We start from the raw sequence: 15197 nt of genomic DNA on the forward strand, positions 1-15197 counted from the left end.
CGCTAGCCCTATTCTACCTTTGAGCTTTACTGCATTAGCGTTGAAGGTTTCGATGCCGGCTTTTTACTTTTATCGCTAATTAAAACGGCCCTGCCCGTCCACTACATAATATGGTATCGAGACGTTGACGGAGCAGCACTCAGCGCTTCCAAGATGAAACTGTTTATTTGGCCGAACTTGTGGCCGGCAAATGGAAAGTCAGACAACAGTTATATGCAGTGTACAATGATAATCATTAACTCAACGTTCGCCGGTGATAAAGTGATCATCGCTGTACCATGCCGTTTTTATACACTGTACACCAAATTTTTTAGCGTTGTTCCTGGGACCCAAGCTCATTCTGGATAAAACATGACCTTTCGCGTTCTGTGTGTCATCTCAGCAAATTATACGCAAATAATTGATTGATATGTGGAGTTTAACGTTTCAAAACCATCATATGATTACGAGAGACGCGGCAGTGGAGGGCTCCAGAAATTTCGACTACTGGGGTTCTTTAACGTGAACCCAAATCCGAGCACACGGGCCTACAACATTTCCGCCTTCATCGAAAATGCAGCCACCGCAGCCGCGATTCAACTCCACAACCTTCAGGTCAGCAGACGAGTACGTTAGCCACTACACCACCGCGATGGGGCAGTAATCTCAAAGAAGCGCGAAGCTTTCGCAAAATTTTCACGAGACCTGCACAGCGCGTGACAGAGTTTTCGTTGGGGAAAGACCGATCAATATATTGTTTTAAACAAGATACGTGCAGTCCAATGTGATTATGAGATGCGGTGGATCGAAAAGTAGTAGGGTCCCCCCAAATTTAGAATCTAGAATCTTTTAACGTGTACTTCAATATAAGTATAGTGGTCTAAGTAATTCTCGCAGCCGCCATAGCCGTGATTGCATCCTACTACTTCCGTGTGAGCAGTCGCTCACCATGGAAACTAGACTATTGTTGCTAGTGGTTAAATAGAATGAAACTGCATAGCCGGGCTAATTACACTATTACAAATTTGGCCTAATGCATGAATATTGCTATCTCGACCTTTTAAATTACCATTTGCTTGCGGCGTAACAATAGTCAACAAAGGATGACAAACTTTATGACTGAGAAATTATGTTTTTCCAAAATAACCTTATGTAGTGTTCGCTACCCAAGTTTTCTTAGTTTTAGGGATTGTTGCACTGGCTTTTAATTCACATTTTTTTCAGTTATTTTTTTATTTTCGTCTATTTCTCAAATTTATAATAAACGTTTTTAGCTTGATATATAAAAGCCATTTGCTTAGCAATTGTACCTAAGAGCAGCCCAATTGTCTTTAGATGCACACATATAAAGTACTTTTTCACATTTCCAATTATTCAGTTCATGAATTCAAAAGATATCTACTTGAACTTAACGACACTGGACTGGCCAGACATAGAGTGCATCCGAGCGAAACCCGTGTTGAAGAACAAGACTGCTCAAACTTTGTCACAGACTATCCTTATCAAGATGGCGATCGGGGAGGTCATCATTTGGTGAGCTCTAATAATGAAATATGCTTAACCATTGTCTTTTCGATCCCCTTCAAGTTTATGTGACCAACTTTGTAGTCAAGTTATCTATGAAAGAAAAAAAAAAAAAGAAACGCGGGACTCAATGCTTCAAACGTGCGGTGAAAACATGATATCATATTACGAAGATAGTTAGATGAACACTCCAGCTATTTTTACAGTGAACATCAAAGCCTCTTTAAGGCTCCGCATGATTTAGTTGTAGTCACAAAATTGGCTCAAACGTCTTCTATTGAAACGTGAGTAAAAACTGGGCAGCGCTGTTGGCCATTTACGCTAAAGAGGAGGAAAAATGTGCCGACCATCTTCATCGCACGAACTAACCATGGGCGGGACAGTGTGTGAGAATAGCAATTTGGCGAAACGAGCACAACCTGCACATGTCTGGAATCAGCAGTGTTCGCAATGCCCTTGGGCTATAGGTGGCGCAACGTACAATCTAGGACGGCTGCCGAATGAAGAACAACCCGTGAACTCGCATAGGAAAAGATAGGACGCACGGACGTATGCCCCATGCTGCTTTCACCGGATCATGAAATGAATGTATATTGCACCAGAGTGCTTTACTGAACGATATTAACTACTAAATAATCACAACCTTCTTTCTTGCCGTAGTGCGAAGGGTGGTAGTTTCAGCTGATTGACCGTGAAGCAACGACCCTTTGTGTAATTCTTCACGTGCTACCAAAAACTGTGCGAACTCGAATTGATGTACGAACTGAACGGCACTCCTAGATTATTTGTGAAAAGCCTGCCTGATGAATTTGCCGAGAAATTGGCCACTAGCGAGTAGCGCGTCATCGCAGCTGCACGGGACCGAATGTACACCATACGATAGTTTGCAAACGTATTACGCCGTCGTCACTATTTGCGCTCTGAGCACCATGAAGTTGGTTATACAACGCAACACAAGCAGTGAACTTCCCATTAGCAAGCACTTGTGGGACAGCCATGATGAGAATCTAACAGTGTGCAATTTACAGCACACGAATGATGCAGTTGCCGTCAGCGCGATCACAACAAGCATATCGAAATACACGCGTACGCTTTTCGCGAAGTTAAATAATGAAAATTCGTTGAACGACAACGTCGTTCGGACGGTACCGGTGAAAGGCGAAAGTTAGCCAAGAGGCGTGGACTTTAGTCGTAACTGCACCTTTCGTTGCTCTAACCTTTTCGCTTTGCTGCGTGAGCTCGAATGTGTTGGCATCATGCGACGCTTCGTAATATCCACTGTATATGGGACACATGCAGTGCGCAAAAACATGCTTTTTGTTTTGAGCTCACTTATGGATTGATTGAATTGTGAGATTTAACGTCCCAAAACCACAATATGAATATGAGAGACGCCGTAGTGCAGGGCTCCGGAAAATCGACCACCTGGGGTTCTTTACCGTGCACCCAAATCTGAGCACACGGGCCTACAACAATTCCGCCTCCATTGAAAATGCAGCCGCTGCAGCCGGGATTTGCACCCGCGACCTGCGGGTCAGCAGCCGAGTTCTTTAGCCACTAGACCACATTTGCGAGGCTGTTTTGAGCTCACTGAAGGATATTGTACACTAAATACAACCATTGTGGCTTATGAGCGGGAAAAACGTGAACGCACAAAAGACGCGAAATGCAACTCGCTGCTCGTGAATTATAAGCTGATCGTTCACCGCCACTGCCACTAAAAAGTCACAACTTTGCCGCCAAGGTGAAGCAATAAATGCGATAGCAACAAAGGAGAAAGTCACGCACCCGAATGGCAAGCACATCGAAACGTTCACCACATTTCTCACGCACAAATTACGCACAGAACCTACTCACACGTACAGATGAGCGCTAATCAGCGTGTCAGCTGTTGCTTCACTGTGTCTGAAAAGTGTGCCTTTTCGTAAACGGAGACTGTGCAACGATTTCAGTGACCTTTTTGCGTTCAGTAACTAAAAAACATCCTTCCAGTGAAAGCTGGAGAGCAGCCATAGCGTACGACCCCCCCCCCCCCCCTCTAGATAACCGCAAGCGGGTTAGCGCCCATCACCGTCCTCTCAGCGCGGAAAAAAGGAATTGAAGGAAGGCGTGGTGCTAGAAGACTTGCTGCACTTTTTTAAGTTTGGAACATTGCCCTTCCTGTTGCCCCGGGTCGGGCACCACTCTGCTTAAGGTGTCACATGCAAGAACATATAAGACGAGACTGCCAGGCTTCCCACACTGGTGGCGACTGTATGGACATGAAAGTCAAGATTACGCCAGGCGTCATGCCAGAGTAACACACACCTCACTGCGAACAGACGACGCCCAAGCAAATTTAATACACTTCGAGGAGGTTGAGAAGTTGGCCTCTGCCCGCAACTTCATGGGATGTGACGCAAACGTTCAGGCGACTGGAGAAGAGACAGACTACGTACCAACGCAAGGTGGCAAGGACTCAACGAAGGAAGCAGATGAGTTGGCTTAAACAGCCGGCGAGCAGGATATTCAGTCAAAGAAGACACGGGCACCAGTGGCGAGATGGGTACACCAAAAGTCAGGGCAAGGTATACGGAAGCGACCGTGAGATGTGGAATGCGCACCCGAGTGGAAAGCACGGAAGGTAACCTGAAATGCCCGGAGCGTCTGTGGCATCGCATCGCGGGCTCTATGAGTGAAAAATATGTCCTAGAAACCTGGTCGCTGTCATCGTCATCGGTTCGCGGTTCGGGGACAGAATCAAGACGCGTGAAACCCCGGTTTTCTCACTGCACGGTATACGAGACATGGTAGGCGCAGTATGGTAGTTTCATCCTTATCATCAAAGTGACTAGCATGACTGAGCTTCTACGCATTGGTACTTCTGAATGTATGTGGCCTAGGAGCGCGTCCCAAACAGTACCAGTTGAAATCCCTGATGCACTAAAACGACCTTGACTTGCTCGCGGTCCAGGAGACAAAATTTAGTACTGAGGACGTGACTGATACCTGGGTATCACAATTTTCATTCTAGTGAAATGCATGTACGAGCCATGTGGTGAGAACATCAGCTGGATGTATCATTTTTAAATGCGAAGAATTTCTTAGCGAACTTTGAGCGTACTATCTATCTAGCCGCCTACGACTTTTAGCTCTTCTGGTAATTTCGATAATGGTATCAATACTAAACTTGGTATAGCGTAACAAGACTGTACGAGCAACATATTCGATTAGTCAGAATACGAAAATCTTAAATTGTATGTCATGAATGTCGTGATTTCATGTCAATGCAGCTCTTCCGGTGATTTTGTTCACATGGCATGTTGCTAAACTGCTGTGGTATGACAAGATTGGGTGGCGAACAAAAGCAACAGACCCTAACATGAAAATCATAATGTGCGACTCATGTAAGAACATGACTACATGCCACGCTCATGATGCGCTCGCAGTCGTTTCGCTAGCATCACATATACCAAATTTGGTATTACGGTACATGAATGGACGAGTAACACATGATACTGGTGCAAACATGATCAACATGAGATGCGTGTCATGTAACAACAGGACTACATACTACGCTCATGATGTGCTCGCGGCCATTTCGCTAGCTTCACATATGCCAAATCTTGTGTTACGTGACGCTAACAGATGACATAAGTAAACGACCCAGCCAAACATGATAATCGCGACATGCGTGTCATGTAACAACTTGACTACATGCTACACTCACGATGCGCTCGCGGCCATTTTGCTAACTCTATATATACCAAATTTGGTGTTACGTGACGTCAATGGATGATAATTCATTGACGTCACGTAACATGATAATGATAATCCAAACAAGATAATCCTGACACGCATGTCATTTATACGAAAATGACAACATACCACGCAGCGTGCTCGCGGGCGTATCACTAGCTCTACGTACACTAAATTCGGTATCACGTGACGTGAATAGATGACGAAAGTAAACGACAAGTACGAACATAATATTCCTGACACGGAAGGTATGTACGGCATCATTTACCTCCATCTCGTAACGTTGTGCTGATTTTGAAGTGGCATATCAACCTTTCTCATTCTAGCTTCGCATATTATCGATTCCCAGCGTATATGCGGTGTTGGGCTCGAACTTCGTGCGTTCCCCGAATACCTTATGTTACCCACCCAGCGGCCGGCGACCCCTCACCAACAAGGAAGCAGGGCCACCGGAATGCGGCACGATGACTGTCTGCTGGCCACAAAGGACGCGACAACTCCCCTGCGGCTGTCGGGCTCAATTATGGCGCCTTACAGAAGACGAAGCCAGGCTGCAGGTGGCCGGTACACGTGGCCGGTACACGTACGCGTCCGCCGGACAATGAGAATCAGCGGAGGCGACGGCATTGGCGCAGGGGCCAATTGTATTGATGACCTGTCAACCTGGCATCGCGGGAATTTACTCCCAGGCGCTTTTCCACGACCTGGCAACACCCGTCATCGACCATTCCGGGAACCGGTGTGAAAGAAACCCGAGCAACGGCGGAGAACCGATGAGTGGGCAAGAGGCGGTGGGTCTTCGAGGTTGTGGCGAGGAGAGACACATCTGTGCGTTTTGATTGGACTATAAGAGTGGTGCGTCTTGATTGGACTGTAAGAGTGGTTGAATGGGGGGACAGGGGATAAAACCAGGGGTGCAGGGACAGTGAGGGGAGAAGAGAAACGAATAAACGTCTCTATATCCAGATGATGTCGGAGCGGTCGTTCCCTCAAGGTGCCAGCAGATGAAAAGTTCTCGTCTTTGGCTTCCTTAGCGGCAGCAGCAAATGTCGCTCAACAAGCGAGAGGCGAGTGGAAGAACCAAAAGGAACGTAACTGGCGCAGTCGAGCAGGATCTGCATGGCTGAACTGAGGAGGACAGCGGGGAGCGACATCGGCCGAGACTGACGACAACCACCTTCAACTGACTACCACGCTGCGGGATCAACGAAGCAAGGCTAGTCCACCGGATTCCGAGGAGGAAGAGCGCACCGCAAGGCTACTTCAGGCGGGTACCTCTTGATTTTCTGTTGGGCGCAGGCGATGACAAAGCATTACAACTTGCGAGACAGAGAAAGGGACAACTCGGAAATGAACGGGGACGGGGTAGGAAACTTGCAGGCGTTGGGAGTCGCCGACAGCGGCACGGGGGGTCATGGTAGTGGCACGGCAGATACGGCGTCGGAACAGCAGCTAGTGCTGCTCCAGCTTCAATCAAAAATTGCTGAGGCGGTAATGGAGAAGCAGCGCTTGATGCTGGAAAGCCAGCGGCTAGGAGCCCGTAATGGGGCAGAGTCCAACGAGAGCGATGACAGCGTAGCGCTTGGCGGAAGGTCAGAGGAAGACAGGCGACTGAAATTTGCAAGCTTGTTAAAAGGTGTACTGGCACAAATGCCGAACCAAGAGGCGCTGGTGCCAATGTGGTTCGAGGATGTTGAGGCAACGCTCGAGTCGTATGAAGTTCCGAGCGAATGGTGGGCCGGGCTAGTTTTGCCACAGTTGAGTGAAAGCGCACGCGGGCTGCTGTGCAGGCTTACAGCACAGGAGCGCAAAGCTTATGTTAAGCTTAAGTCAAGCATCTTGGAGGGTCTCAGGCTTTCGGCGGCGGAGTACAAGAGGCTGTTTGCGGGATCGGAAAAGGGAGAAAGGGAGTCCTGGGATCAGTTTGCCGTACGCCTTGAGAATTATTTCGACTATTATGTCCAGAGTTCAAAGGTAGGCACGTTCGAGGAACTCAAGCAGCTAGTCGTCGCGGATCGCTTGAAAGAATGTTTGAGCCCGGAAGCGAGAGCGCATGTCATTTGTAATCAACAGGAGTCCTTTTTACTGCCCAGTGGCATGGCTAGGCTCGCGGAGAGATTCGAGGAGAGCGAAAAGTGCAAGGCAGCACAAAAGAAGGCAAATGTAGAGGAGTGGCAAAAGAAAGCTAAAACAGCGGTAGATACTACCACGAACGGAAACGGAAAAAGGCGATGTTTTGAGTGTAAGGGTGCCGACCACATTGCCAGGAATTGCCCCAATAAGGGCTCAGGTGCAAGGCAAGGCACTAGACCAGCAGGACAACAAAACGGTCCAGTGGTCGCGAGGGTGACGGCTTCTGCATTCGGGTCAGAAATAGCAATGACAGACAGGTTGTGGCAGCGTAAAGAGCAGAAACAACCCTCACTGGAAACTGTAAAGCTTAAGAGCTCAGGTCGATCAATAAACGCCGTGGTAGACTCAGGAGCGGAGGTGAGCGTCATCAGAAAGGCAGTGGTACCTCAGTACGATGGTACGGGTTCGCAGATAAAGTTGACGGGAGCGTTCGGGCAACAGGTAACCGCTGAGTTGGCTTACGTGCCACTCATAGCTACTGAAGGAAGTCCTTACGTGATGTCCGAGGCGGTGCAGCCGGCCGTGCTTTGTGCAATCACAGATAAGCTGCTAGACGGCACCGACGCGCTGATCACGCCCAACGATTACGCACAGCTTCTCGAGGGAAGGGTTAAACGTGACATAGTGTCAGACGAGTGTTCAGCAGTCGAGGAGACCGAAGCTATAGTAGAGCTGTCAGATGAGGCATGCGAGGAGCAACGGGCGATGGCAGGCGTCATAACCACGGAGAGCAACAGCGAAGGTTCCGAGCCGGTCAAAAGCAAACGACAGGAGTTTCGTGAGGCTCAGGAAGCAGACACGGCTTTGCGAAATGCTTGGGCGCAGGCAGAGGCTGGAACGCATGACATGCTCGTTCAAGACGAGCTATTGTATCATCAGGAACACCTCGCGGGTAGCATCTGCAAACAGTTAGTGCTACCATCGCACAGGCACAAAGAAGTGCTGAAAATGGCTCACGATTCACCATGGGCAGGTCATTTAGGAGAGCAGATATTTTCTCAACACGGGGTGCCAGAGACAATTCGCTCAGATCAGGGCACCAACTTTACGTCGAGGTTGACACAGGAGATGTTGCAAAGACTTGGGGCAACTCCGAGATTTTCCACGCCCAATCACCCGCAAAGCAACGGCTTAGTCGAGCGCTGGAACGGCACGTTCAAAAGAATGCTTTCTCACATAGTTGGCGAACATGGACGCGAGTGGGATAGAATGATTCCGTTTTTGTTATGGGCATATCGTGAGGTCCCACATGCGACTACAGGGCGGTCACCGTTCGAGCTCATGTACGGGCGGGTGCCGAACGGGCCCCTATTCATTCTCAAAAGGACTTGGTCAGGAGACTGGGAAGTGCCGGTATCATTGGGTATGCCAGCAGCGGAATATCTTGCGAAGCTCCGAAGTAGTTTGGAAGAAGCTAGCGAAGGAGCCGCCCGACAGAGTGAAGTCACTTAGAAGGAGTACGTAGGACGCTATAACTTGAGGGCCACAGACAAACAGTTTGTCACAGGAGACCAAGTACTATGGCTCGAGAAGGAAGGAGAGGGGAAGCTAGTGGCGAAGTGGAAGGGACCGATCACAGTGGTCGAAAAACTGCGACCGTACAGTTATTTAGTTGAGCTCGAGGACGGTTCACGCAGAAACATTCACGCTAACAAGCTTCGCGCATATCACGCCCGAGTAACTGCTGTAGGAGTGATATGCGAAGGCAATCCAGAGAAGGTCAGGGCGATAAAGGAGATCCCGGCTCCCGAAACAAAAGGACGGCTTCGTAGTTTCTTAGGGCTAGCCAACTATTATAGGGACAACGTGCCCGAGTACTCCAAAGTCGTTATGCCTCTGACTAACCTAACTGGCCGACGTATTCTGCAGAAATTAACTTGGAATACAGAGGCGCAGGAAGCTTTTGACAAGGTGAAAAACTGTGTAGTGCAGGCGTCGGCGTTGCAGGCACCAGACCCGGGGAAAAAATTTATCCTCGCCACAGATGCGTCCGATTACGCCATTGGTGCGTGCCTGGCACAGCAGGATCTGGTGGGCAAGGAGCGCCCTATCGCTTTTCTGAGCAAGAAGCTCAGCCCGGCTCAGACCCGAGGGGCCACAATAGATAAGGAAGCTTATGCAATCATTTGGGCACTGGGGAAGTTTGATGTTTGGCGCTAAAATCAAGGTGTTTACCGATCATAACCCACTCAAATTTCTGACTCTAACCAATCCGCAGAGCGCTAGGCTGACACGCTGGGCGTTGGCACTACAGAAGTATAACCTGGAAATTGAACACAAAAAGGGGTGTCTAAACGCTAATGCCGACGCAATGTCGCGGTTAGTGACTCCTAACGATGACGCAGAAAAGGGACGGCGAGTTAAGGGGGGTGTATGCTTTGTTAGCGCGTGCGCGCGACGGAATCAACGAGGTACGAGTGACAGTTGGTGCCTCACATGTCGAGCCAGTGAACATGGGTGCATATGTGGTTGTGTTTGTGTCGCATGTCATAGATACAGTGCAACACAGTTGGAGGGGAGGTGTAGGGCTCGAACTTCGTGCGTTCCCCGAATACCTTATGTTACCCACTCAGCGGCCGGCGACCCCTCGCCAACAAGGAAGCAGGGCCACCGGAATGCGGCACGATGACTGTCTGCTGGCCACAAAGGACGCGACAACTCCCCTGCGGCTGTCGGGCTCAATTATGGCGCCTTACAGAAGACGAAGCCAGGCTGCAGGTGGCCGGTACACGTGGCCGGTACACGTACGCGTCCGCCGGACAATGAGAATCAGCGGAGGCGACGGCATTGGCGCAGGGGCCAATTGTATTGATGGCCTGTCACCCGGCATCGCGGGAATTTACTCGCAGGCGCTTTTCCACGACCTGGCAACACCCGTCATCGACCATTCCGGGAACCGGTGTGAAAGAAACCCGAGCGACGGCGGAGAACCGATGAGTGGGCAAGAGGCGGTGGGTCTTCGAGGTTGTGGCGAGGAGAGACACATCTGTGCGTTTTGATTGGACTATAAGAGTGGTGTGTTTTGATTGGACTGTAAGAGTGGTTGAATGGGGGGACAGGGGATAAAACCAGGGGTGCAGGGACAGTGAGGGGAGAAGAGAAACGAATAAACGTCTCTATATCCAGATGATGTCGGAGCGGTCGTTCCCTCAAGGTGCCAGCAGATGAAAAGTTCTCGTCTTTGGCTTCCTTAGCGGCAGCAGCAAATGTCGCTCAACAAGCGAGAGGCGAGTGGAAGAACCAAACGGAACGTAACTTGCGGGATCTGCCAATTTTTTTTGTTCACGCACTCTCTTGGATTTGTAGTAGAAGTGATAACTTGCTTACACGAGTGTTTTGTTTTGTGCGACAACTGTTACTGGAACACAAAATTAAAGATATGTGTGTATAAACACCTACAGATATGAGAGACAGATGTCTTTTTTTTAATTGTAAGCGTGCTTTGAGTGTCAGAGATGTGCGATTCTGTTGGGTGACTTGAATTGTGTTCTCAGCCAAGATGATCGTACGTATACTGTTAAAGTAAGTGATCAAAGGGTTGAGTTTCTTAGAGATAGCCCTGACAATTTATTTTTGCATTACGTGTTTCTGGTTACGAAGAGTGATTTATATGGGGAGTTTAACAACACAAAACGTTTATGAAGAGTGGTAGTCGCCAACACTTCACACATTTTCAAGGCTCTAGTCACGCTCGACCAGATCGACCATATGTTTGATCTGAGAATTGGCAAACGTCAGAGCTATGAAGTTTATGCTGTTTCCTTCAGTGATAATTGTTTAGTCTTGTTTAGGATAGAACAAAAGTGAAAAAAGTTGTATAGCAAACACGAAAACTGAATACCAAAACATTTACTCATGAAAAGCTTGGTGATAAGACAAAAAAGGAAATCAAGTATTCTTCAAAACACGCAGAAAGGAGTGCGACGAAAGGATGAGAATCATTTATGCAAAGATAAAAATGATGGCGATTGAGTGTTGTCGCTAGTATCAAGCTCGAAAACAGGAATGCAAGGTCCATGTAGAGCTAAAGTATTTGTTGAAAATTAAAACAGAAAATCCGCTCTTATTTACACATAAACTGCAGGTCACAATTAACAAAATTGAGTGCCTTGAACAGAGTAAATATAAAGGGTCAATTGTGTAAAACATAATGCGCACAAGAGCAGAGAAATAGCTTATTGGTGAAGGCTAGCCAAAACGAGCCTTGTCAGATGAAAACGCATACACTCGAGCTCACAACTTACTAGAGATATTATTGAATGATAAAATATTTAGGATACATAAAGTTATCATGAATGCTTTTGAAAGCTATAGTACTTTTCAGAATTTTTCGCTTATTGTGAAGCAAAGGAGCCGGGTTTTGTACAGGAGGTCTTGATAAAAATGCTAACACGTAATGCTGGGAACACAAATCTATTAGAAATGTCTATTAGTATAGGACACAATGAGAGGGCTATCGAAGATCTTTGCATGGGCAAGTAGCCTGGTCTTATGGCATTATTACCGCCTTTTAAAAAAAGCGTTTAATAAGCATATGGCCACAGCATTGTATAAGGTTTGTTTAGAGTCTTAGGTCGAGGTACTCTGCCTCTATCATTTAATCGTGCGCACACTGTAGTGATTCCTAAAAGAAAATAGCAACACCTTTTACGCAAAGCAACGCGATACAGGTCAATTACCCTAAGAAACGTTGAATATAAGGTAGTAATGAAAGTGCCGGTTAGGAGGCGGCAAGGAGTGATACACAAATTGATCGGGCCGCATCAGACTTGCGGCATCAAGCGTAGGAGAGTATTCACCAATACTCATGTTGGCAGGAGTATTTTGGAGTATTGTGACGCTGCACATCAGAAAGTAGCCATGCTACACATTGATATAAATGAAGGTTTCCACATGTTCTACACAGTATACCCTTTAATCTAGCTGAGCACGTAATTCTTGATGCGATCACATGAAAAGGTATTAGAATGGCATACAAAAGTTGTACTACAAATTTATTGTGAATAGAGGACTCTCACAGTGCATACAGGTTTTTTCCTTCATTTGCCAGGGGTGTCTTTTGAGTCCTTTACTTTTTGATATATTTTTGAAACCACTGTGTAAGAAAGTGATTTACCATGCTGAGATGAATATTTTCAAGTTGCAGTCATGTGAAGCGCGTGTTTTGGCATACGCAGATGATATTGCCTGTTTGTTTTTGCTGTTGATACAGAAAGTGTCACTTAGTTATGAAGAAACACTGAAAGATTTTGCGACACATGTGAAGGTTTATTAAACAAAGAAAAACGTTTCGGCAAATCCCACGTGCCTGGGAATCGACGTTATGCGAAGCATGCGAAGGGAAGGTGAACGTGTTACAATTTTTTTATTGAGCGACACGTCAAGAAATGAAGCTGAATATATATACAAATCTTTCACGCACAGACATATGCTGAAGAGTTCCATATGTTAATATAACCAGTTGTTTGCACTTGCGCAACTATGTGAACTGAAACATGCGTATTAACGACACCACAATCTGATATGAAGTGCTGATGTTCCTGAAGATGCTGGCCCATACACTGCTACATAAATCAACCTCAGTGCATAGTACTTAAACACAATTGACGCTAACACGATGTGATGGCTGTATCGATGGAGTACATATGTAATGTTTATAAACTTGTGTAGGCAGCACTACAATGACTGTTGACGTTTCACGACGATAAGCGTGTTTTTTGAAAAGTGGTTTTGTGACCTGGCCTAGGTTTGAGGTAAAATTTTTCACTCCCATGCAGATACTTGGGTTTTGTTCCAGAAGGCACCCTGACGTTTTTTTTCTTTCTATTCGTCGGGTTGACGCTACAAATGTCGGGTATTTCTTGACGCTGGCGCGTGAAAATTACCTAAGTACGTTCTCGTCGTTCGTGGGTAGATAGTAAGTGTCAATCAACTGTGGCACATACCCGTCCACGGCCATGTGCCACTGTCTGGCGGGAAGTGTTTGACGGCGTACATTACCGAATCGTGTCACTATTCATGTCTTGACCAGCGCATCATATTCGTCAAACCATCGTACCCTCCCATGCTAATTTTTGTTCACGCCAAGTTGAGGGGGTGACCACAAGGGCACCCAAACTTAATCGGCTAGATAAATAGATACGCTTATTGTCACTGAAGTTTGCTGAAAAATGCGCCGCATTCAAAAGCGTGAGTTTATGGGAGAGTAATTGGGACCTTAGGCCCAGTTTCTTCGGAAATATACAGCGGATCACGACCCCTAGTCGTTACCTAGAAGTGTAATTGAACAGGTATTAACCCCCGTATTCAGAAACGCTAGTTGACTTGAACTTCACTTGCAATCGCCTTCGATTGAGCGCATTCGCAACGCGTCTCGGCGTTTGTGTTACCTTTGCACGGCCTAAAGACAGCGCGTTCGAAACGCGTTTGTGCTGCAGTGAAATCCGTGACAAGTCAATATCAAGTCAAACAGCATTTCTGAATATGGGGCTTGAGACAGTGCAGTGTTTTGGCTAGAAAAGGTGGAGGAACAGCGTGAGGCAACTCAAGGATGGGGCGGCCTTAGCTTATCAATTTTTTCTTGGTCAGCTGTATGTAACTTGTTTTTGGTTGCTAAAGTTATGCACCTTTTACAGGCACTTAGTTGTACGCGTAAAAGCATCCATAAGATTCACAGGATGTTTGCCACGTTCACCAGAAGCTCTACATGAGAGAAGACATCTAGAACGAACTTGTTTCAGCGTGTTAAGCAAAAATGGCTGTCTCTGAGACGCTTTTTTAAGCTCTTTATTTTACAAACAGTGTTATTACACCACATGCCTGACATTTTTGTATCCTGAGACACAGGAGGACACACAACTTTTCACCGTTTTCGTGCGAAGTTGTGTTCTCATGTAGTTTTTTTTAAGGGCAATGTTTTGGATAAAGTGCCTAACGAAAGTAAATGAATGAATGAATGAATGATCTTTATTGCACTCATATCTTTTACAAAATAAGCACAAACTGTATGATCCCATAGCCGAAGGCTAGTGCAGGTCCCATTGAAAGTATACATAAGTGAAACTGTAATAGTTCTAATTAAAAATAAAAAGAAGTAAACAATTCAAATTCGGTATACAAGAAGTAATGTTTATCTGCTAGCAACAGTCACATGAATTCAATTGAACATTAAAAAAGGAAAAGTACATAACTCGTAGTAAACACAAATATTTGACTAGTGGCGTACAGACCTAAAGAATGATACTTGTAGTTGCAAGTATCAATTGTAGTTCTCTTATATGGCTTAATATAGAGAACAAGGGTATTGAAACATCTTTCAAAGAAAACATCGTTCAAAGAAAACACTAAACACATAAAGGGCAATATATATACATAATAAAAACATCTTTCAAAGAAAACACTAAACACATAAATAGCAATATATGTACATAATGAAAAATTACAACCTAAAGTATCAGTCAACTCAAGCACAGAAAATTGCTTCAAAGTAGTATTTTTTCAATGATCTGGAAATGTTCCGGGAATTTTTTATATAACGCGGTATGCCATTACAAAATTTCGCTCCGGTATATATGAACAAAAAACGCCTTATGAAAGACTCAATACAGAATATTCTTCCTGTGGCCCTTTCACCGTTCATTGTATGAGAAATTATTGAGAGAAGACGTACTAAAACAAGTGAAGAACTTGCGGACACCACCCAATGTTACAGTTTTCTTTTTCAAGATTCATACGGGAACGTTGTCCGTGAAAGCATGGATTTAAGAGAGAGGGATGTATGTACCACAGGTTAGCAGCTGTCGCCTGTGTAAAAACCATAACAT

General features: G+C 46.2%; 1 protein-coding gene across 1 annotated transcript in view; it reads left to right on the forward strand.

Annotated features, from left to right (window-relative positions):
- Positions 1–1361: 1361 nt before the first annotated feature.
- LOC142761671 (uncharacterized) overlaps positions 1362–15197 on the forward strand; it is a 54931-nt gene continuing 41095 nt past the window's right edge. Inside the window, exon 1 of the mRNA XM_075872323.1 lies at positions 1362–1512. Coding sequence (XP_075728438.1) covers positions 1487–1512 — 26 coding nt within the window. The 5' untranslated portion in view covers positions 1362–1486. The remainder of the gene's footprint in view (positions 1513–15197) is intronic.

This window comes from Rhipicephalus microplus, chromosome 8 (genome assembly GCF_043290135.1).
Source record: "Rhipicephalus microplus isolate Deutch F79 chromosome 8, USDA_Rmic, whole genome shotgun sequence".
In the NCBI taxonomy this organism is placed as follows: domain Eukaryota; kingdom Metazoa; phylum Arthropoda; class Arachnida; order Ixodida; family Ixodidae; genus Rhipicephalus; species Rhipicephalus microplus.